Source organism: Oncorhynchus tshawytscha, linkage group LG12 (genome assembly GCF_018296145.1).
Source record: "Oncorhynchus tshawytscha isolate Ot180627B linkage group LG12, Otsh_v2.0, whole genome shotgun sequence".
NCBI classification, from domain to species: Eukaryota; Metazoa; Chordata; class Actinopteri; order Salmoniformes; family Salmonidae; genus Oncorhynchus; species Oncorhynchus tshawytscha.
The window spans coordinates 44,420,379-44,443,404 of NC_056440.1; the positions used below are offsets into that span (position 1 = coordinate 44,420,379).

The window sequence follows — 23,026 nt, forward strand, 5'->3', positions numbered from 1 at the left end:
CACTTTTTTCTAAAACAAGGTTTTTTTTTAAATACGGGAATTTTCCAATTGTCCCGGTCTCTTGTTTTATCTCTGCACATGAATATGTAATGACATTTCAGGTGTTATGAAGACTGAATAAATTGGCCTGGATTTTGTAAAGCAAGTTGATGAATCAGAGAAAATTAACTATCAGCACGACTTACTCTGTCAAATTACCTTGTTTCACCACAGTGTATTGTGACAGGGAAAGAGAGTCCCACTGTTTGAAGGCATGTGCCCTATGAATTGAATTGGTTTAATTGAAACCATTGCAGACCCTGTGGCTTGTCTCGAACCAGGATTGAGAAGCACAGATGGTATTTGTGCTAGTGTATATATTGGATATATAACCTTTTATTATTGACTGTACATCACTTATAAATCCCTGAATTGCCTGTGCCTTTAACCCAGGTTCTCAGAAAACAACGTAAGTTTGAGAGTAGAGTTGTGCTGGGGCTGTTGTGAATGTGACAGCCTTGTTTTTTGGAGATGGAGAGGGCAGCGGGCTGAACCAGGCCAACAAACGAGAAGAGTATCGGTGTCCCATTCATCACCCGCTGCCACCCGGGAACCTGGAGAGGACAGGGGAGAGGAGAGTAGGGGGACAGGAGGGCAGGGGTGAGGGCAGGCAGGGGGAAGCATGGCAGAGTGAGGGTCTTGGATGGTGGAGGAGGTTTCCGTAGGCTGTTGTGCCCGACCTTGAGTCTCTCTGATGGAGAGGCTGGTGGGTGGGAGATTGGAAAGGTGATCATGGCAGCACTACCCCCGGCCCCATTAGAAGTGCACGCACACACACACACACACACACACACGCGCGCGCGCACACACACACACACACACACACACATAGACTTTTTAGGATGGAGCCATGGGACGTAGAGGTCAACCTGAAAATAATCCTCCTCCACCTCCACTTATGTGTACATTTATCCTCGGGCATCTCGGCAACCCTCGCCATGGGAACAGGCTGGGTGAAAAGCCTCAATAGAATGAGAGAGTGTCTGCATAGTCCACCTTCAGCTGCCACAGTTAACTGGAGTTTGACTTTGGCTCCTTCGAAGCAACACCCCACACACTCACATAGATACATACATACACACACACCACCACCCCCCACCCCCACCCCCGTTAGAGAACTGAGCGCTCCTGCATGCCTTCCCAAGACCCTTTGTGTCTGCGAGCGCCACTAGATGATAGGGGAGAACGTGCGGAGCATCTCGGGGCCCAGTTAACCAGATATTTATGTGGATGTGAAAAGAGAGGGAGGGAAAAACGGAGATGTATTCTCCATATTCACCCAAGGATTACTTGTGAAATAAATAATGTATTAACACTGCTGCATTCAAAACGAAACATCTGCCTTTTGCGTCGTGCTGGCGAGGTGCCAGCAGCACAGTGCTATCTAGCTGGTCGGAGGGAGCTGAAGTTGGGACATGTCTCCTAATAGGAGACATGTCCTCTATGAGGACCGCTGGTACAGTGTGGTCGCGGTCTGGCCATGAGCATAGATCACTGACCTTCAGGGATTAATAGTGAACGAATGGTTATCAGACATAGACCTAGCTTGGGTTTGATCCTGCAGCTTCCCCCTTCCGGTTGGATTGTAGAATGGTGCGAGAGGTACTGTACTGTATAAACCAGTATGTCTCATGGGCACTGTAGGGTCCTGTTTTTGAGATTCATGTGTTTTTGTTTATAAACTAGATGGATAAGATAACTGCATCCTGTTTAGGCATCCCTCCAAAACTGTCTTGGGTAATACTCATGTCCTACAGATGAGCTGCTCAACTTCAATCCTTTTTTTTTTTTTATCTAGGGAGGAACTTTGGTAAACAGTGCCGGTGGCTAAGAACTAGATTTGTTATCATTGTTTATATCAGTTTTATGAAATTCTAAAGATTTGTTCTAGCATTTTGATATAAGAGCTGGGTCATTCCAACAATTCGCTGACTTTTGAGAAGTGCAACTTTGATTTCCCCTCATTTTAACATTCTGTTATAAAAGACCACATGTTCAATTTACTATAGTAAGTGCCTATTAAGTGCCAAATAAAGTAACAGGGTTGACCGTAACAGGGTTGACGATTTCATCTTAAATCGGCCATAAATCCCCTTGTGACAGGGGGAATGGAAGCTTGTGTGCAACAGGGAGGCACAATTGAATGCAACCTTCACAAAAAATAAAATGTAATTGTTAAAACGTGTCTAGCCTGATAATCTATGGGTAAAGGTTTTCCACCACAAAACACCAGAAAATTGCCAAAAAGCGTAGAACCAGCTCGCCTACTTTTACACTCTGATTTGACTATTAGATGTTCAATATTTATTTAAGGGGGAGAAAAAAAATATAAAAAGGAATAATTTCACCATCTGAAACGAGAGTTCAGCTCACATGACAGGGTTGATCTTAACACGAGGGACAGACGTACAATGAATCACTAATCACAGGAAATAAATAATAGGCTTCAGATACGACTTGGTCAAAGCAACAAAAATAATGATGCTTTACACAATGATGTTAAAAGACTTTGAGACATGTTGGGGTTAAGCTGAATTTTGGCACTTCTTTTATTCATATAATATACATTGAAGTGTCCGTGTGGTCTACATTAAAAGGCACTTTGTTTATTGCAGCAGGGTTTTCAAATTCAATATTGGCGCAGAGTTTTGAACTAAAATAACAAAGGGACGTGAAGGGCACTCTTTTCGTGAAACAACCCAGCTGCATTTATCCCAAGTGCACTCCCATGTAGCTCCGTGGTGCTTTTACTCTGAAACCGTTCGGTATTTTGTGATGACTGAAGTTACACTGCGTATTTTGCTGAATCTCTTGTTAAAACGAAAGAAATATGAGCGAGCCAAACCCACGTAGTCGACTCTTGATTTGTTGTTATGTCTGTGCTGTTCTGCCGTTGCTAATTCTGAGCCTTGGCTGGAAATGGTGTCACCCTGAAAGCATTTAGCAGCTTGAATCTTTACTGCCGTTGTTTCGGAGGTGGAAGAGGGGGATTACGGGCTGTCTGCTGTTACAGAATCAACAAGAACTGTTTCAAATGCCCCTTGGGAGCCTTAAATTAGCATCCTGTCACGTTTTATATGACATTTCAATTTTATTGTGCGCCACAAAAAAAAGGGAGGGGCAATTTAAGCACAGCAGCGAGCGGTCACCAGAGTTTCACACTCATCCTGACTGCCGTGGAATAGGCTTAGGGGGTTTTTATGATGTGTCTGTTAGGGAAGAATAATATCATGTGAGATGCCATCTTTATAGATGGTGACCTCCCTCCTTCTCAAAGCCTTAAGTCAGTTCAGAACTAACTGTCTCTATAGAGTTCAAAATGGCTCATCTAGTGTCCCGCCTTACGGCAATTCCTCTCAGACAAAAACGAGAGCATAGACGACACATACAACGAGGCATATCCTATTCACGTCTCCCTTTTTTAATGCTTGGACTTGTGATGAAATGAATTTGCAGGAACGTCGTCGCCCTCCGATTCACAATGCGGAGGAGTTCAGTCAACCTAACTTGGCTGTGCGTATATGGAGCGCTCTCCAATGTCACCGTAGGTTGTCTTTCCTCGACAGACTCTTACCGAGCTCCCAACATTCTAACGGGTGTCGCCTCCATGTCTTCCCACATAGACAGAACTGCTCCAGACACTTATAGGAAAGGCAAGCTCAGCAGTACGGGGATCAACACACAGCTGACAAGCAAACACACACACTTGCGCAGATGCAGGGCACGCACACACCAGTGATGCGCGGGTTGACTCATAGCCACGGGGCGGGCGGGTTAAGGGTCATGAAATATTGTGTGGATGAATGGCGGGTGGGTTGAATAAAAGAGACAACAATGAAATGCATGTGTAATTCTTGTGCAGTTCATATCTATAGGGTACAATGAGGTTTTTCTTTCATTATTTGAATCTGGCTAAAGCCTAAGCTTCAGGGCCTAACTACATCCTACGCGTGCCAAATGCACGCCATTTGCCAAACACATTTGGGAACTTGGGCAGAAAAAGTTAACGTGGTTCCACAGAGGCAAAAATCGGTGAAACGGAGAGTTTAAAATACAAAAGGCAAGGGAGGGTCAGAACAGTAATGTTTGGGAAAGATTTGGTGAAATGGATTCAAAAGAGGATGATAGCAGTGCCGGCTACGCTAACGTGTGATGATTGTGAGGCGCTATACAAATTCGACAGTCCCAAGACGGGGGACTTCAAACATGTCAAGGGAACTGTACTGTTCAGATGGGTTGAATGGAATAGCAAGTGGAATCTGGACACGGACTGTCGGTCTATAACCTCTCACATAGCCTAATATATTAACCCCTGCAGAATGAAGCATTTCTTGCTGTGAAATGACACACAAAACGTGCATTTTGACTCACGAACAGGAGCGAAGAGAAAACATGCATCTTGAGAGAGTGAACGCGTGTTTAGGGACCGTCTGTAAAGGTGATCTCTTTTAGCAGCGTCATAGAAGCCGATTTAGTATTTCAACCACATAGAATTATGCATCCAAGCCGAACTGAAATCTTATCAGAAAACATGTCGTTTTTCACAGCTTTTCATCTCCTTAAAACAAGGTCAAACTGATGTCATTGGGAAATCTTTGCACAGGAAAGTCTTTGCTCTGTGAGAGAAGCGGAGATGAAAGAGGAAAACTTTACAGATGTTGAAGCATTTATTCTATCGATTTATGACATTCTTATGAGCAAGGGTTTATTTCATCTTCTAGGGCAAGTAATGACTGGAGAGAAACTGCATGTATCTAATTATGATTACACTGACTAACAAATAGCGTACCAAAATGCAAATTATAAGCAGAAAATATCTAAATTAGGCTTAAAATAAATCCCACACACCCTGTCAAAAAATAGTTCCGCTGTCTCTGACTGTACAGCCCATTGTCTATATCTGCGGGTTAGGGTCGGGTGCGGGCTTCAGATTTGACACTTTATCACTAGTCTGGGGGGGTTGCGGTTTATTAGCAATTGCAGGTTGGTGCAGGTGAACCTGCTGACCCACGCATCACTAGCGCACACACACACACACACACAGATACGCACACTTGCACTCACACAGACACACACACACACAGTATGGACATATGCACTCGCAGTATTAGTGCAAAGTGCAAATACACACAAATAAACATACATTAAAACATTTTTTTTAAACTCCAGCAGAGAAACCAGCCCTCGAAATCTTGTGGCTGTAAAATCCCAGTGAGGGAATTGACGTCAGAATGTTTGCCCCTCACGCTGAAACACAGGCCTTTCATGTACAGTACACCCAGCAGGGCTCAATGCAGTTTGTCTCAGATATGAAATAGAGCGTCCCTCTGCTCCATAAGGTTCTGCTGCTGAGTGGCACTGCACCATATGCTTTAGATTGGACTAAATGATCTGTTGGAGAGAGCAACACACACACACACACACACACATATCCAACTGAACTGGCATATACCGCGCTGCTGTTTGTGTGTGTGTGTGTGTGTGTGCCGTTCTCTCCAACAGATTGTTTTAGTTCAATCTAAAGCAGGCTACGTTTGATGTCATCATGAGGAGAGGTCGATAAGCACTTCCGATGATCTGATGATCCGTCAGGAACACCCATTAGGTAAATTAGAACATTATCCCCCGTGCAGGACTTACAGTTGGAACAGCACAGTCCAGATCAACCAAACACAGAACGGAAGCCTCAAAACGCTTGCTTTTATATGCGCTCCCTCTACACCACTAAAAGGACTTAGGCTGTTTGACAGACGTTGGAGCAGAGTCATTCCAATGGCAAACAGAAATACAGGCCCACCGTCCCCAGTAAAGACCCAAATCCAGAGAGGGGCCACCGATGATGAATGAGAAACCATTCAATCCTAACCTTACAGATGCAGTATCTTAATTTGATCACCCTGTTTCAGGAGAACTTTCCTGCAATGCAGAACATTTCAAACTTGTAGTGTAATTGAGGTTTAAAAAGGCTTCTAAAATTTGACATTTCCACTTTGAAATGTCAGACTCGATATTTCCTTGCGAAAATTAATTATAATTCACATTGTAATTCACATTTCCTGTTGCCGTAGGATTATTTTCCTGCCGTAGCAAACTGGCTCAAATTATGATCCCACATCTGTATGCGTCTGTGCATGCACATGGAGGAGCACACACACGTATGCACACATGCACGCATGCACAAACACACACACACACACAGCGTGTTTTCTTCCATTCTCCTGGAGGTGCAGAATCCCATATCACTGACTCCAAGTCTGTGACTTGTAGTTCAGAGCCCGTGGCGGTGGGGTGGAGAGAGTCAGGGGAGCTGATCGTCGTCTGCGTTTTGTTTATGTGCAACAAACTTCCCTGACATAATTAGACTAGACTTTTTAATAAATGCACCAACGGAGACAGACATACCAGTGGCCCCTGCCACCACACTCCCTCCACACACACATTCATTATGAATACAGCTCTAATGATGGGAAATGAATCAAGTCATCCATTTTCAAAGTTGTTTTCTTTTTCAAGTCAGTGAAATGTCAGCACACATTAGACGATTACAATGTACCTCTACAGTCCTGGGAGGATGGGTCACAAAGACACAGACCTTGAAGCAAACAAACAGGCCAAATCTTCACAAAATGCAACAAAGTGTTTCATCTGGCTCTCGTTCCTATTTTCCCCCATTTGTGCTGGGGGAAAATAGTGTATTTCTAATATTATCATTTAAAAAACATTTACCCCTTTTTCTCCCCAATTGGTAGTTACAGTCTTGTACCATCGATGCAACTCCCATACGGACTCGGGAGAGGTGATGGTCGAGAGCCGTGCGTCCCCCGAAACGCAACCCCGCCAAGCCGCACTGCTCCTTGACACACTGCATGCTTAACCCGCCAGCCAGCCACCCCAATGTGTCGGAGGAAACACTGTATACCTGGCGACTGTGTTGGCGTGCGTTACGCCGTCCCACCACAGGAGTCACTACAGCACAATGGGACAAGGACAACCCGGCCGGCCGAACCCTCCCCTGCTGGGCTGCAACACAGCCTGGGATCGAACCCGGGTCTGTAGGGACTCAGCTAGCACTGCGACCGCTGCGCCGCTCGGGAGGCCCCTGTATTTGGAGAAATTTTAGTAGATGAGTACAGTAGAGAGTTGGCTCGGGTGACGATTGGTTACCATTGGGAGGTCTAGCACCGCAGTCTCCCTCTGTCCTTAGCTTGTCTTCCTGTTAGGTGTGAATAGGCCTGGTATGTGACACCAGGACCCAGCGTTAGGGATCTGCCTACACACTGTTGACCAGGCCATGGAAACCACATGACAAGTGTGACATAAACTAGTGACATCAGCTTGTTGTAGGCCAGGTTCATCTGAATCAAACTAGCCTATAACTGTTAAGTAGGGTTAGCAATGGCATAGCCTCACCAAGACATGCAATTGTACAACACCGACAAGAAATAGGACATAAGCCTACAATTCGATTGACTTGTTTGAACTTCATCATGTCTGACGTGTAGCGGACGCTACACAATTTTTTGTTGTTGTTGCCGGCGCCGGATCATTTACATACACGCGTGAAAGACATTTTCAAAATGGGAAGGGCGCCAACATTAAACGTCAAAGTCAAATCCTCATCCGAGAAGCAGACACGAGTCTGCATTTTTATCCTTCTTTCAACACGCACACTTTTGAAGACACGACACAGGCAACTTTTGACCTTCGCAATGATCTGTGAATGGCGCTGTCATCCAAGACAGATGCACTCTACACTCTATAGCAACGCTTCCCTCGGCGATGACATTATAGTGCATTGGCAAGGTCGCAATGGATGTCAAGGTTACCAACAGCAAAGGGGCAAAGAGAAGCAAGGTGAAGGCAGCACCATGTAACTAAAGGTATTGTGAAGTCATTCTGAGGCGTATTACTTGGCCACAGCTGAGCCAGCTGTTCGTATCAAGCTTCTCTCTAGAGCAGGTTGCTCTAGTCTAGTCCATATGTGACTGCTGGGGAGCAGGAAAAAAACAAGGCTCTCCCTGGTTATGTTTTTGCTGCCTCCCTCCTATGTTTGAAGGCAGGAAATAGGAGTCAGCCCACAGTTCGAGGGGCATGTGGCAATGGTTTATGCGCCTCTGACTTCTAACCTATCCCCTCCGCCCCCACTCGCTCTCTCACACCGCTCGACTGTCCTTCAAAACACTCTCCCCGGTGCCCCGAGAACACTCCCCAGGCCCAGAACACAAAGCCCAACACAACCCAACACAATGGACTATGGACATGGGGCTTTGTTGGACCCAGTAATACAAAACAGATGGGGGCTGAGGAAAGGGGGAGAAAGAGGGTTTGTGAAATATTTGCAAAGAAAAATAACCCTGGGACACTGTCTAATTATATCTATTTGTCTTGTGTGGTTTTTCGAGGAGGCCATGTGGTTTTTGCTGGCTGCATCCAGGTTCATTTTTCAAATATCTGATCCTACAGGAAGAGCAGGGAGAGCAGGACAAGGGTTGCGATGGAGGGGGGGCGATTGGGGAGCTCTGGAGAGGATTTGGGGTTGGGGCCTGGTGGGTAAAAGATCCACAAATTCTCTTTAATGAGATGAATTAGCCTCTTGTTGTTTCTAGGATGTGGCTGTTTCATTTGATTATTGAAGGCCATGACCAGAGTGTGTAACTGTAGCATTGTCATACACAGGTGGACATTCATTGATGTCAAATACTGCCATGATGTGTAAAGTGGGTTTGAAAATAAGTGGTTTTGAGTAAACCTGCCTGACAATCAACAGGGACGGTGATACTTGATCTGGTCTTCCTTGCCCGTAGGTGACAGTCTTTACAAACTACAAGTGAACTTCCTGAAAGGTCACAGGTCACTGTGGTGGTGTAGTGCTGAATCAGTGCTATGCTCTTAGTCTGTCTTTGTCCCGAGACAGAGACAGAGAGCCCTGGTTTGTGGCCCCCTCTCCTCCAAGCATGTGCACACCCCCACCACAACAGTCTGCGTCTGTCTTTATGTCCTCACTCACTCACCCACTCTCACTCCGTCAGTCAGTCACCACATCCTGTCCCAGTCCGTTCTGTCGGTCAGTCCTACAGCAGCTCATTGACTGTTGCATGACTTCTTTTGTACTCTGTCTAATACACGTAACTGGGGGCTTTTACATTGGCCCGGCGCGTAACTCTGTGGTCCATTTTGGGCCTGCTGATGTTCTCAACCGTCAAATGTTGAGAAGGAAGTGCTCGTCACGGCGCGGACGGCGTTCACGATGATAATGATGTCACCTCTGGTGACATCACAGTTTGCTGCCAACAACAAAGCGGGCCCAGTCTTTGGCATTAGAAAGATTGATGGATCCATTTGGCATTCAGCTAAATTCCCCCCTATTCACATATTCAGATTTCCCCGTGTCCTCGCTGTAAGAGAGAAAACATTGGGATTCGTTCTGCTGACTTTCTGTCTCTATTACAGCCTGGAGAGTAGTCAGTCAACTGGAGGAGAATCTCTCCTGATTTGGCTCCCCGCTTCAAGTCTTTGACGCTCTTTAAATGTTTTCTTTGTTGAAAGATGCACGTGCCCAGCCCGTCTCTCTTTCTCTCTCACTCCCTCGCTCGCTCGCTTTCTCTCTTTCCTCTCTCTCTCTATCTCTCTATCTTGCTCTCACTCTCTCCTTCTCCTCCTCCTCCTCCTCCTCCTCCTCTGTGTCTGTCCTTGCAGGACCCGGAGAGAAAGGGCTTCATCAACAAGCTGTATGCCATCCAGGATGTGTGCATCAGTGTGCAGAATGCGTTGGATGAAGTAGCCTCCTACGGCGAGAGGATAAAGAAGTGAGTCGTAAGCTTCCTCCTCGGCGCCCGGCCCGCTCCTCCAATGCTCCCTCGTCCCCCCGCTTCCCTGTGCCAGCGCTGTCGGCATCGCTAGCCCTCACCAACCGCCCCCCTCCCCTGTCACATCTTACTCAGCCCCGCAAAGCTGGCTGGAACACACACACCATAGGCGCGTACACACACGCACCCGTTCATGCATGCACACATACATACGCGTTTCAGCTACACACAGGGCAGAGGATAGGCAGTAAAGTTATTGAGACTCCCAAGTCAGTTTCACTTGTAGGGCAATGTCTGAGAATTAAAGGATGCATGGTCCCCCTCCCCCAAGTAAAGAGTCTCGACCAAACGTGTTTAGTCTAGACTGTTGAATATTTTTTGTTTATTTTTTTTCTCTCCTTCAGGGCTAATACGTATCTGTCCCACTCTCTCCACAGCACATTTAACTGGACAGTGCCTTTCCTAAGCTGGCTGGCCATCGTTGCACTGTGTGTGGCCACTGTGCTCATCTACTATATCCCCCTACGCTACATTGTCCTGGCCTGGGGTGAGTGCCTGAAACCAAGTTACACCTTCTAAAGGCTTTATAGAGCATACAGAAAGGCTGCATATAAAGCACTACATAAATGCTTCACAAGGGTGCGTAAACATACATGGTGCATTCGGTCACATTTGGCCATTCACCAGAGGTACTGTACCATTGTCTTATAAACGCAGTAGTAATATACATTTATAAGACTACAATGGAACTGTATAGTACCTTTGATGAATTTGCTAAATGTGACAAAAGCCGCACTGTATATGTTTATACACTGTTTATAGTGTATGACGTATGCTGATAGAAGATTTATGTAGGGCTTATGAAGCCTTTATATATGCTCTATAAAGCCTTTTGAAGTTCTTTATGTGATGTAACCGGTAAGGTGGGAATGGAAAATCATTATATCTCCTTTATTGACCCTGTCATGTGGGTTGGTGTCTACTACCGTGGCACAGTTGCTCAGGGAACAAACTCAGTGAGCTGAGTATTTCAGACACAGAGCTGAGCAGCACCTCCTCGAGGGGTGGAGAGGGGAGCTCTGGTCTCTAATGGCGTCTGCACTCGTCTTCTGAAACACATTGAGTTACCTTGAAAGGCTCAAAGAGGGCTTTGATGACACAGACCGAGAACGAGAGAAGGAGAGAAAAATAGAGGGGGAAAGAGAGAGAGAGAGAGAGAGAGAGAGAGAGAGAGAGAAAGATAGTGTGTGATTGAAACAGAGGAGTTTGAGAGAATGAGAATGACAGTGTGGGAGAAAGAGAGAGAGAAAGAAAGAGAAAGATAGTGTGAGAGAAAGAGAGTATGAGAGACACAGGAGGTTTGAGAGAGAGACAGATAGTGTGAGTGAACCAGAGAGAGAGAGAGAAAGAAAGAGAAGGTAGGCGAGCTCTTGTGACCCATGCGCTGAACAGCTCTCTCCCCCTCTGCCTGCAGGGGTGAATAAATTCACCAAGAAGCTCCGTGACCCGTACAACATTGACAACAACGAGCTCCTGGACTTCCTGTCCAGAGTCCCCTCAGATATACAAGTGGTGGGTGTGATTTCGTCCCTTCTTTCCCTGCTCCCTCTCTCTCTCTCTCTCTCTCTCTCTCTCTCTCTCTCTCTCTCTCTCTCTCGCTCTCCCGCCATACCTATGTATTCACTGATGTCCCTTCTAATGGTGATTTTACCATAGTGATTTATATAGACTGCCTTATTGCTAACACATACTGGAAAACAATATATGACCATTTTTTCCAACCATTATTAAGTGTTTTTCCTGCTCAATACTTCCTGATTTCATTCCATGTCCACAGAATGAATAATGTTAAGTGAGTGAAGACCTTTATGGGCTGACTGATTGAATCCATCCAGAAGTGGCTCCTATAGAGATGCTGTTGTGAGCAAGTCATTATAGATTTAAACCAACAGTTTAACCACCCTCACGCGGTTTAGTTCCACATTAACCGTGAGATCAGATTAACGCTGCGGTCGCTGGGTTAGGACGGTGGGGTTTGATAAACTCTTAACTCCGACGCTCTAACGCGCCCAGCCAAGGTGCTGCCTCTGTTTAACTGCAATTAAACGGCAGCTTGTGAAAGTGAGCCTGTTATGCGGGCGGGGGGGGCGGCGTCCTCTGTGACCGCTAAGCAATGCCTGGTGCTCAGGGCGTGCTGCTGAGAGCAGAGCGACACAGACGCACACCCGACCCAATCCCCTGCCACATCGGTGCTTCCCCTTTGATCGCCTGTTGGCCGCCACCTCTTTGATCTTTACAGGGTCGTAATCCTCCGCCCCCAGCCCCGCCCCCAGCACGCCCCGTGCTGTTTTACGGTATTCCAGAGCCATACCAGTGGCAAGTAGCCCCGACCCAAATGAGGCCAAGGTGGCCCTCTGCTGAGGTGCAGCCACCTTGCACACCTGGAGCCGGAGGGGCCGGCAGGTAGGAGGGCTTTACGAGCCCCTTAATGAGGGGTGGCTGGTCGGGATAGCTCAGGGAGGTGCGCGTGCACACACACACACACAGGCAGACATGCGTACGCAAACACACACACGGGCGAAAGCATGCACACACACACACACAGCCCATGGACCCTGGAGCTCTTGCTACTGCTGCTACTACTGTTGCTGCTGAATGGTTAATTGGTAACAGGTTTCAGCACCAGGTTGCGACACCCTCGTCTCACACCACTATTCCCAGCCAAATATAACTTCCTGATCACCGGACTGGGTGCTCCTCTCCAGAAGCAGAACACTGCGAGCTCCGTGGCTCAAATCGGACCAGAACGTTCTGCCCTCCTCCGCTGTGTTGTACTCTCTCCTCTGCACTGCCTCCGGTGGTGGGTTCCCCGCATTGCCTGTGTTTCTGGGTCACAGGGGCCTGCAGGGGCCAGGTCAGGGGAGGCTGAGGCTGGAGGGCCGCAGGCCTAAATGGAGCATCCCCTCCCCGGCGCGTCTCCAGCCGGCCAGCTCTGCGGATAACAAATGAAGTGGCTATTTCAGGGCCCTCTACACCTCCCACGCTGTCCCCCCTGGTGGCCCTCTCTGAGGCCAGGGCAGGGCCAGCTCGGCGCTCCATGTCATTTTAGAGGTGCTTTGGAGCAGCCGGGACTGATGGCTTTCGAATGACTTTACATACAAAGGGCAGACAGGCTGCGCCACAGGTTGGCATGCTCTGTGTCTTTTCTGTGGAAGAACGTTTGTACCCTCTCTCTCTCTCTCTCTCTCTCTCTCTCTCTCTCTCTCTCTCTCTCTCTCTCTCTCTCTCTCTCTCGTTCTATCTCGCCATCTCCCGAAGTCTCTTTCCCTGTCGCTCTCTGTCTCTCGCTCTGGGTGTGCGTGCGTGCGTGTGGTCTCCCAGGTGCATATGTGTTTATTGTTGTATAGCTTCTCACATTTATTTGGTTTGCCGACATGTGTACATTCACAGAGACCGAGATTGTCTGTGGGTGTGTGTTTTGTGTTTCGAGAGCAATGGATCAAGCAGCATATTGCTGCTCGTCAGTTGCAGTATTGTTCACGAGGCGGCCATTGCTCAGGAAGTGCTGGCGGTTGGGTTGGCGGGGCTGGATGGCTGCTACTCCCTCAGCTCTAGTGAACCCTGAACAGTGCACTTTCACTACAGCTACAGGGGGGCCTTTATAAAAATGTGCTCTTCAGCTCACTGACCCTGGGCCTCAAACAGCACTGTGAACCACCTTTAAATACCAGAACAAAGGGGGGGTACATTGGTTGAAACCTCTACCTACTAGCCAGTTCACCTTGTCAGCTGCTTCGTTTTTCCTCTGGGCTTAATGTTCTTCATAGGCTGTAACTATTATGACTGCCTTGTATACTTCCCCCTCTGGTTGGCTGGCTGTGATTTGTATACCAGAGTAAGCTACCTTGCATTCTAGGCTAGGGGAATCCTTCATGTGCCCTAAACGAGGCCAACAGACATAATCAACTTAAGTATTTCCAACCTGCCATTTGGGACAGCTCCGTGTACCAGCATGCTTTATGATGCCATTAGCCATGTGAGCTGTGGACTGCATAAGTAGGAAGATAGCAATTAGCATAGCAAGTGCTCCTTTATAGCCAGTGTAAAGTAGCAGGTTTACTTTAAACCTCTCCACAGAAATAGACACGACTCGTCATTGAACTCCAAATGCAGGCTGGGGATTTATTTTTTTATATATTTTTTTAACAATCTTGATGTTGAGGATGGCTCTTATTGGCTGCTGAGGAGGGGATCCCAGAGTTCAGGAGGTCAAAAGCAGGGCGTAGGGGACTGAAAAGGGCTGAGGCTACTTGTGAAATATCATCCATCACATCTTCCACTCTGCTCTGCCACAGGCCCCCTCATCGTCCCTGGGACACATTTCAATCTTTCACTTGAAGCAAGCAATTAGTCTCCACTCAGCAGCCTACAAACTTGCCGGGAAAACGCTCCGTTTGTTCTTTGTCTGTTTGCCTACTTTCACCTTGACATGCTTCTTCTCTGTGAAAACTCAACAGGAGTACCGTCGAGTCCCCTGTTTATGGGTGTCGGTGCGCTGACTGTTGTTTTTGGCACCGTTTAATACCCCTAATGCAAGGTTATAGGCATCACAAAAGATGAAGCCTGCAGCAGCTTTCCCCCCCACTGTAGAAACAGCATAGTGTAGTGTATCATTAAAACGCCCTCTCTGCCTCCTCTCATTGGCTTACTTCTATCTGCCTTTTCCCGCTCCGCTACCCGCCCAGGCGCCTTCAAACCGGAATCCTCTCGCTTAACGACTGGGCGAGAGAGAGAGGGAGAGAGAGAGCGAGAGAGAGAGAGCCGTGCGGAACACCGGGTCCCGGGACGCCGCCACCGTCTGACACTGCTAAACAAAATGCTCTCTGGTATGCGCGGCGCCCCCTCCGCAGTGCACACTTCAAAGGCTGTTTTGTAGTTTGACTGTCGACATGGGGGAGAAGAGAGGAGGGTGGGTGGCGAGGAGCGAGGGTGGAGCAGCCTTTGAGCAGCGCCAGGTCTTTTACCCACTGTCTCCCAAAGATGTTATCTCTGTGCTCCACACTTTGTTTTTAAACAAATTGCTAGCTCACTGTCGTCACCTTTTTCCCACTCCCTCTCTCTCTTTACCCCTTTTTTTTCTTCTCACTAGCTCCTCTCCCCCTCCTCTTTTTTGACTTTAACTAGCTCGCCACGTTTTCTTGTGCGGGGCGGTGTAGCTTTATTAGGAAGGGTGAGCGTGAGCACCAGCGAGCGGCGCCGCGAGTGCTGCACGGCGGGCCTGTCACCTGGAAGGTGGAAGGGAACAGGTGACGTGTGGGAGAACGTCTCTCCCTGGCAGCTCTTCTGAAAGAGATCTTTTTTTTGATTGAGCTATTATTGTTTTTCCCCCTTTCCTTTTCTTCTGTCTGGTTCCCTCCTTTCGATAAGGAAACTAGTTTCTCCAAAATGCAAACTTTTGTTTGTCTAGTTTTGATTTTGATTTGAATGGCAACAGACAGTCCCAAATTGCTGAATCTTTTTTTTTTTTTTTTTTGGGGGGGGTTGTAGGCGTTTTATTTTATAATGGGGCACTAACAGGCAGTGATCTCACAATATCCTGCTTCGGATACGTTGTAGGCGTTTTCCTCACTCCTTGCATGCTTTTGAAAACATGCCCAATGATATATGAACAACAGAACTCAGGAGTCAGGACTGTCACTGTGCTCCAGAAAGTAACCAGAATGGCTCCTGGCAAAGCACTTTGAAAGTGAACCTGTCCCACCTCCCAAAATGTGCATTCACTCACTCACTCACTCCCTCTCTTGTTCATGAACTCATTCACTCCCTCACTCCCTCACGTATGGACATGGCAGGATCTCAGCCTCACCCGACGATGGCATCCCGCCAGCTCTGCGACGGCTCCCTAAGCTCCCATAATGAAACTCTGACTGACACAGCGCAGCCCTGCATACCAGCAGCAGAACAGATGGGACGGGGCCATATAAAACCTGTGTCCCCTGGGCTTCTGCTCCAGTGTCTGCTTCAGTTGGCCAGACGAGAAAATTATCCCCACCCACATGAGAACAGTATCTGTCATCACCCCCACTGTTATGTGGCTGGACCCCTCTCTCTCTCTCTCTCTCTCTCTCTCTCTCTCTCTCTCTCTCTCTCTCTCTCTCTCTCTCTCTCTCTCTCTCTCTCTCTCTCTATCGTTGTCTCTCTATCGTTGTCTCTCTCTCTCTCTCCCCGGATCTATGCTCATCACCAGAACCAGTACAGATGTACAGGACCACTCTTCTAGTTCCTCCACTCTGCAATCCTCCACTCCGGACCTCTCTCACACTGCCCATTCACTCAACCTTATTTGTTCAGCTGTAAATTGATCCTGTGTTTTGTCAGATGTTCTGCTTGTAGGCCCTGGACAGCGGCTCTGAATCAGCCCCGTCTGCTGTGCTAGCAATGCGAAGAGGAGGAGCGTATGGTCGCCAGTCACCGATCCCTTTATGGGTGAAACATTGGTGGTGACCGCTGTTGAAGGGGAGATGAAATAGCGTACAGTGCGTGGCTGGTTGGGGGGGGGTTAATGCAATGACTGTGTGATGTGCCTTGAGTCATGTTGTGAGACAGATGAAGGCTAGGTTAGCAAATGCCTGGTGAAGTGGCACTGTTTTAGCGGTAGGAGACGAATGGGAAAGCTCTAGCTAGCGCTCTCAGACAGCCACGATGAGAGATTCTTGTGTTCCGGCCGCAGCAAACAGCGACCACACTGGAGCTGGGGAACGCTTAGATGACGTCCGTCACTTGTCTGGCGAATCTGAGAGGGTGTCAGTCAGTGTGGAGTGTAGTGTACCTCAGGCTTTCAGGGATGCCAGCGTCGTGTGTCTCTGTGTGTTGCATGGCTTTGTCTCTGTGAGTGAGGGGCAAATAGAGTGACAAGCCACTATGCATGAACACCCATTACTGAGTTGGAAACGGAACTCTGATGGTTGTTTTTGATAGCTTTAGCCACCATCATGTTTAATGGACGATTCCTTTGTGTCGATGAAAGAGAATGTGTGCTGCAGAAACACACCATTACTGAATCCATGTCATATATGGCTCCCTGTCCACCTCAACATACAGTACCATAATTAGTATGAGGCGAAGCATCGAGCTAAACACTGTAGCCTTCATTTGTTGCCCGATTTAAAAGAAACAATAACAATGGTAACGAATAAAACACTAATGACCCCCTGATTTATGATGTTGTTGTTTACCCTTTTCTTTTTACTGCCTCTCTTTCTCTCTTGTCTCTCGCCCCCATTTCAATTTCAGGGCTTTATTTAATAAACAAAAGTGAGATAAACAACAAAAATGAACAGTAAACATTGCACTCACAGAAGTTCCAAAATAGTAAATACATTTCAAGTGTCATATTATGTCTATATACAGTGTTGTAACGATGTGCAAATAGTTAAAGTACAAAAGGGAAAATAAATAAACATAAAGATGGGTTCTATTCACAATGGTGTTTGTTCTTCACTGGTTGCCCTTTTGTGGCAATAGGTCACAAGTTTTGCTGCTGTGATGGCACACTGGTGTATTTCACCATGTAGATAAGGGAGTTTATGAAAATTGGGTTTGTTTATTAATTCTTTGCGGGTCTGTGTAATCTGAAGGAAATATGTGTCTCTATTATGGTCATACATTTGGCAGGAGGTTAGTAAGTGCAGCTCAGTTTCCACCTCATTTTGTGGCCAGTGTGCACATAGCCTGTCTTCTCTTGAAGAGAGAAGTAATGTGAAAATAATGTGAACAGAAGCAAAACATACAGTACAAACAAAAAAAAGATTGTACTCCCGCCTTCGACGGCTTTTCTCAATAGCAAGGCTATGCTCACTGAGTCTGTGCATAGTCTAAGATTTCCTTAATTTTGGGTCAGTCACAGTGGTCAGGTATTCTGCCACTGTGTAATCTCTGTTTAGGGCCAAATAGAATTCTAGTTTGCTCTGTTTTTTTGTAAATTCTTTCCAATGTGTCAAGTACACTAATTATCTTTTTGTTTTCTCATGATTTGATTGGGTCTAGTTGTGTTGCTGTCCTGGGGCTCTCTGGGGTCTGTTTGTGTTTGTGAACACAAGGACCAGCTTGCTGGGACTCTTCTCCAGGTTCATCTCTCTGTAGGTGATTGCTTTGTTATGGAAGGTTTGGGAATCGCTTCCTTTTAGGTGGTTGTAGAATCTTTTCTGGATTTGCTGCTCTGCATGAATTATATGGTGTTTTACGTGGGACACAGAGGAGAATTTTGCAGAATTCTGCATGCAGAGTCTCAATTTGGTGTTCGTCCCATTTTGTGAATTCTTGGTTGGTTAGCGGACCCCAGACCTCACAACCATAAAGGGCAATGGGTTCTGTAACTGATTCAAGTATTTTTAGCCAGATTCGAATTGGTATGTCAAATTGTATGTTCCTTTCGATGGCATAGAATGCCCTTCTTGCGTCTCAGATCGTTCACAGCTGTGGAAGTTACCTGTGGCGCTGATGTTTAGGGCGAGGTAGGTATAGTTGTTTGTGTGCTCTCGGGCAACGGTGTCAAGATGGAATTTGTATTTGTGGTGACTGGACCTTTTTTGGAACGCCATTATTTTTGTCTTACTGAGGATTGCTGTTATTCTCTCTCTCTCTCTCTCTCTCTCTCTCTCTCTCTCTCTCCATAAGTATAGAATCTTTACTGGTTAGGTTACCTCTGGGTTAGAGAATATAAGCATGGGAGAAAATCTCTTGACAAATGATGTTTTGGACACACAGGTGGGGTTTGTTCAGTGTGCCTCTCAGAGACAGGGCTGTGTTACGACTGTCTGGTCCTTGTCTGGTAGAGAACAAAGCCGATGGAGGTGGAGAAAATCCTTAATTGTGTTTATTTGAATGGGTGCTGTGTGTAGTTGGCCTCGATATGACTTGTTCATAATCAGACTTGTACAGTTCCAAAAGCACTGCGTGGTCAAGCCTAGGCATGGTGAATACAGTTAGCATTGCATATTGCAGGGTCTCATAGACGGAGCAACACAACACACTGCTACACTGAGGCTGGAGCCTAAACTGGAGTAGCTCGTGAAGGGTTAACCTGTGTTTCCTGCATAGCCTCCGTGCACTCAGGGATGGCTCTGTACTCTCTCCAAGCTTTCCCATGAGCCTTTGCCCTGTTCTGTTTGTTTGTGTGATCCTTTCCCCCCAGGCCACTGTTCCACACAGCTGGACGGACACACTGAGCCTGCCCAGGGTGCTCACTGACTCTATCCCAGCATCCTGCACTTTCCCCACCTGACTGCCCGCTCTCTCTCTCTGTCTCTCTCTCTCTGTCTCTCTCTCTGTCTCTCTCTATGTCTCTCTCTCTCTCTCTGTCTCTCTCTCTCTGTCTCTCTCTCTGTCTCTCTCTCTCTCTCTCTCTCTCTCTCTCTCTGTCTGTCTCTCTCTGTCTTTCTGTCTTTCTCTCTCTCTGTCTCTCTCTCTGTCTCTCTCTCTCTCTCTCTCTCTCTCTCTTTCTGCGTGTGTGTTTTAACAGGTGCAGTACCGAGAGCTGAAACTGGATCTCAGTCATAGTCCAAATAAAAGAAAGAAAAACAACCCGGGGTAGCTGGCTTTGTCCGCCCACGGAATCTTCCCTCCCTCAACGGCCCGACCCCGAGGAGCAGAGGAAGGCTGGTCTGGACCTCCTCAACTCTCTCTCTCCTTTTTTCATCTTTTCCTCTTTCTCCCTCTTCTACTGACTTTATATATACATGTACAGGCTCCCGAAGTGTAATTATCACTGTAGAAAGAGACAGCAAGAGAAAAATCGTAAATTCTGAGTTTAGAGGTGAGCCTGGATGAAAGTGGACCGGACCATTCCAGACCCAGGTGTTTACAGCATTGTACCAGTCTGACAGATGTACAAGTCATGCTCGACTGTGTGACAGTTATGAGATCAGCCGAAGAGGTTTCAGGCATTTTTTACACAATTCCGCCGTAAGGAACACATCATTTAACCCTATCATAGTCAGAAAGCCGCCAACCAGGTAGAATGGATGGTCTACTTTTCCAAATCTGAACTCCCAAATGACCTCTGGGTGTAAGCATGTGGAACAATAGATAAAGAGCTTATTTATTCATTATTTTACAAAATGTTGTAAATATTTTTTGTTGTATTTACATTTTGGATTAAATTATTCTATTTTTGGGGGGGGGGGTGTATTTTAAGAGGTCAAATGTTAATTGTCTTTTCAGCTCTTAGGCCTATATACATATCACCCTGTTCCAGTGGTCCTTGACTATCCAAATGAATGATAACTTCAAAAACCTCAAAAATCCTCTTTTAAATGGAACCCGAGGACTGCTGCAGTCCTGCCGATATGCCATTCTTCCGGTCTTCACGACCATCAATAGCGCAGATCCCCCAGAAGAGGCAGGGAAGTGTAGATCTCTGCTGTGCCACTGAGCTAATATAGATGTCACCCTGTGCAGACAGAATCGCCAGGCAGGCCTTAGGCAGCCCAAGCGGTAATCTTATTTGAAAGGCTGGTCTCCTCTCCTCTCATCTCCACATGTTGCCTCAGTGGGCACACACACACTCTCCAACACTGTGCCACAGGCTGGCCGCCATCTCCATCTGCCCCACCTCCTGCTCAACTATGATCTCTCTTTCAAGGGACGAGTTTGTGTATGCGTGTATGTGTGTGCATGTGTCCCACTGGGTAAAAACAGTTTGAATCAACGTTGCTTCCACGTCAGTTCAGCCCAAACAATGCTACGCGATGACGCTGAATCAACATTGCTTCCACGTCAGTTAAGCCCAAAGAATGCTACTCGATGACGCTGAAACAACGTTGCTTCCACGTCAGTTAAGCCCAAACAATGCTACGCGATGACGCTGAATCAACGTTGCTTCCACGTCAGTTCAGCCCAAACAATGCTACGCGATGACGCTGAATCAACGTTGCTTCCACGTCAGTTCAGCCTAAACAATGCTACGCGACGACGCCGAATCAACATTGCTTCCACGTCAGTTCAGCCTAAACAATGCTACGCGACGACGCCGAATCAACGTTGCTTCCACGTCAGTTCAGCCTAAACAATGCTACGCGACGTGGGAAAACTGATGGCTTTGCACAAAGTCGATCCATGTCGGGGAATTTTCAACCTAAATCCAATGACCAGATGAAATGTTTGGTTGATTTCAGGTTAGTTGACAATCAAAGGTAGACGTTGAACTGACGTCTCTGCCCAGTGGGGTGTTTATGCAAAGCAAACAAGCAAGCTGCACGGAGGGTGTCCCCGTGCACTGTGTGTGTTTGTGTGTGTGTGTGCATGCTGGGTGTGTATGTATGCTGGGAGTGTATGCTACATGTGTGCACATGTAAATGTGCATGGGTGCGTGTTTCTGGAGTTGTCTTGTCTCTTCTGGCTCTGGAGAGTGATGTGGATGGGACTGTGAACTTGTAGGGCCAGATGCTGCATTTTGTTGGTGGAGAGGTCGACCGTTAGACGAGCAGCCAGTTAGCCGCTGTGTGACAAGACACGGCGACGGGTGGCCAGAGACCGCAGGGCTTTGCGCGTACCCTCTTTCCAAAGCCCTCCCATTATCCCTCTCACTCTCCCTCTCTCCTTCGTCAGTGGTTAGGATCGTGGCCCTGTCTGAAGGGAACGTCTCCTGGGTGTCTCCCGAAAGCATCTGTTGAAAGATCACAGCGTACATCTGAAGGGGCCTTCCTCTCCTCCACATACCCCCCTCCCTCCCTCCCTCCCTTCCTCCGACCTTTACACTTCAACAAGTGTAGAACTGCCACTTTGGAAGGCCATTGGTTTGGTTTGTTTCGAGAGATGCACTTGAAATACAATAACATGCTGCGTGGAATGTAGGACTTACACGGGTTATATTATCCTCTCTAAAATGCAGACTCGTGTCTATTTGTATTGACCTAAGGGGACAGTTTGAAAACCTGAATATGTATGTGTGAACTACTGTACGTGGTATTATTTACAGTAACTGTGGTGGGTGTATTGTGTGTGGTCTTATATCCAAATATTCTAAGTTTTATAACATTGTTTTGGCTATGTATGCAAGCAAACCAAAGTGATTTATTTGACGCGACAGAAAAAAAATGCTAAACAGAATGTATCATCGGACAGGCATAAAGGAAAATGGCACTTTCATTTGCACCCCCTTTTTTTTACTTACTTCTTTTGGAATGATGTACATAATATGCTTGTAAATGGTCTAATGTCGGTTGATGATCTTGTATCGGTGTATGCTTGTCATTGCTCTCCGAGGTATTTTCGCCCACAGTGTTGCCTGTGACATCATCTTCAATCTCCTAGTCCTGGCCAATGGTTGTCGAGGACAAGGACGAGGATTTGGGTTGGGTGGGGGCAGTAAAGGGAAAGTTATGAGAAAATAATGTGCATCTAATACGACCAATAAATTCACCAGATGTATGTCGATTATTTTGGAAAAACTTGTAAAAGATTAAATATTTTGTATCATCTTTGTAGATTTTTCATTCATTGCCAAAATGGCATTGAGCTTCACGAAGACAAATACATAGCCAGCTACACAAAAGGTTGTTCTGAAGTGCATACCACCCGGGAGGGCCCTTGAGGCCCCTGTGTGAATCCTCTGACCGGATCATTTATTAGTCTGGGAGTCCCTCCACTGTCTGAACCTCCTCCATCTAAACTCCTGTACATCACTCCTCACAGCCCCATAAATGACGACATGCGTACCCAGCCAGTGGTACTCCCCTCCACAAGAAGAGGTCAGGAAGTAACACTGGGCTATTAGTCTCTGCTCCTCTGACAAACACACATCATCCTCACATACCAGGATGTAATCGCTAGCTCTCTCTAACACACACAATCACACCCTACAGTATAAGCCCATCCCTTTATTGAAGTTCCCCACTCAGGAAATAGTTTGTGTGGCCAGGCTAATTTTAGGTTGTATTCTTGAGCACCCAGAGGTGGGCTAGTCTTACTCCTGGTTACCCCCCCCCCATCTCTGTCCTGTGCCCCCAGCTCAGGACACTACGTGACCAAACACCCATCCAGGCTCAATAGATGCATCCACTGCCAAACAGAAAGATAGACCTTTGGTGAGTGTGTGTGCGTACGTGCCTGTGCTGGTGCGTGTTCAACTGACACGCACCTCAGTTTGTTGCCCTTTCAATTGCTCTGCAATCGAATGCTAA

The 23,026-nt window shown here is 47.0% G+C and overlaps 1 protein-coding gene across 8 annotated transcripts in view; it reads left to right on the forward strand.

Moving 5' to 3' along the window:
• mctp1a (multiple C2 domains, transmembrane 1a) overlaps positions 1 to 22,324 on the forward strand; it is a 198,645-nt gene extending 176,321 nt beyond the window's left edge. For all 8 annotated transcript variants that reach the window (XM_042330679.1, XM_042330683.1, XM_042330680.1 and 5 more), the window contains 4 exons: positions 9,736 to 9,845; positions 10,283 to 10,392; positions 11,320 to 11,417; positions 19,366 to 22,324. In XM_042330679.1, coding sequence (XP_042186613.1) covers positions 9,736 to 9,845; positions 10,283 to 10,392; positions 11,320 to 11,417; positions 19,366 to 19,437 — 390 coding nt within the window. In that variant the 3' untranslated portion in view covers positions 19,438 to 22,324. The remainder of the gene's footprint in view (positions 1 to 9,735; positions 9,846 to 10,282; positions 10,393 to 11,319; positions 11,418 to 19,365) is intronic.
• Positions 22,325 to 23,026: the final 702 nt, after the last annotated feature.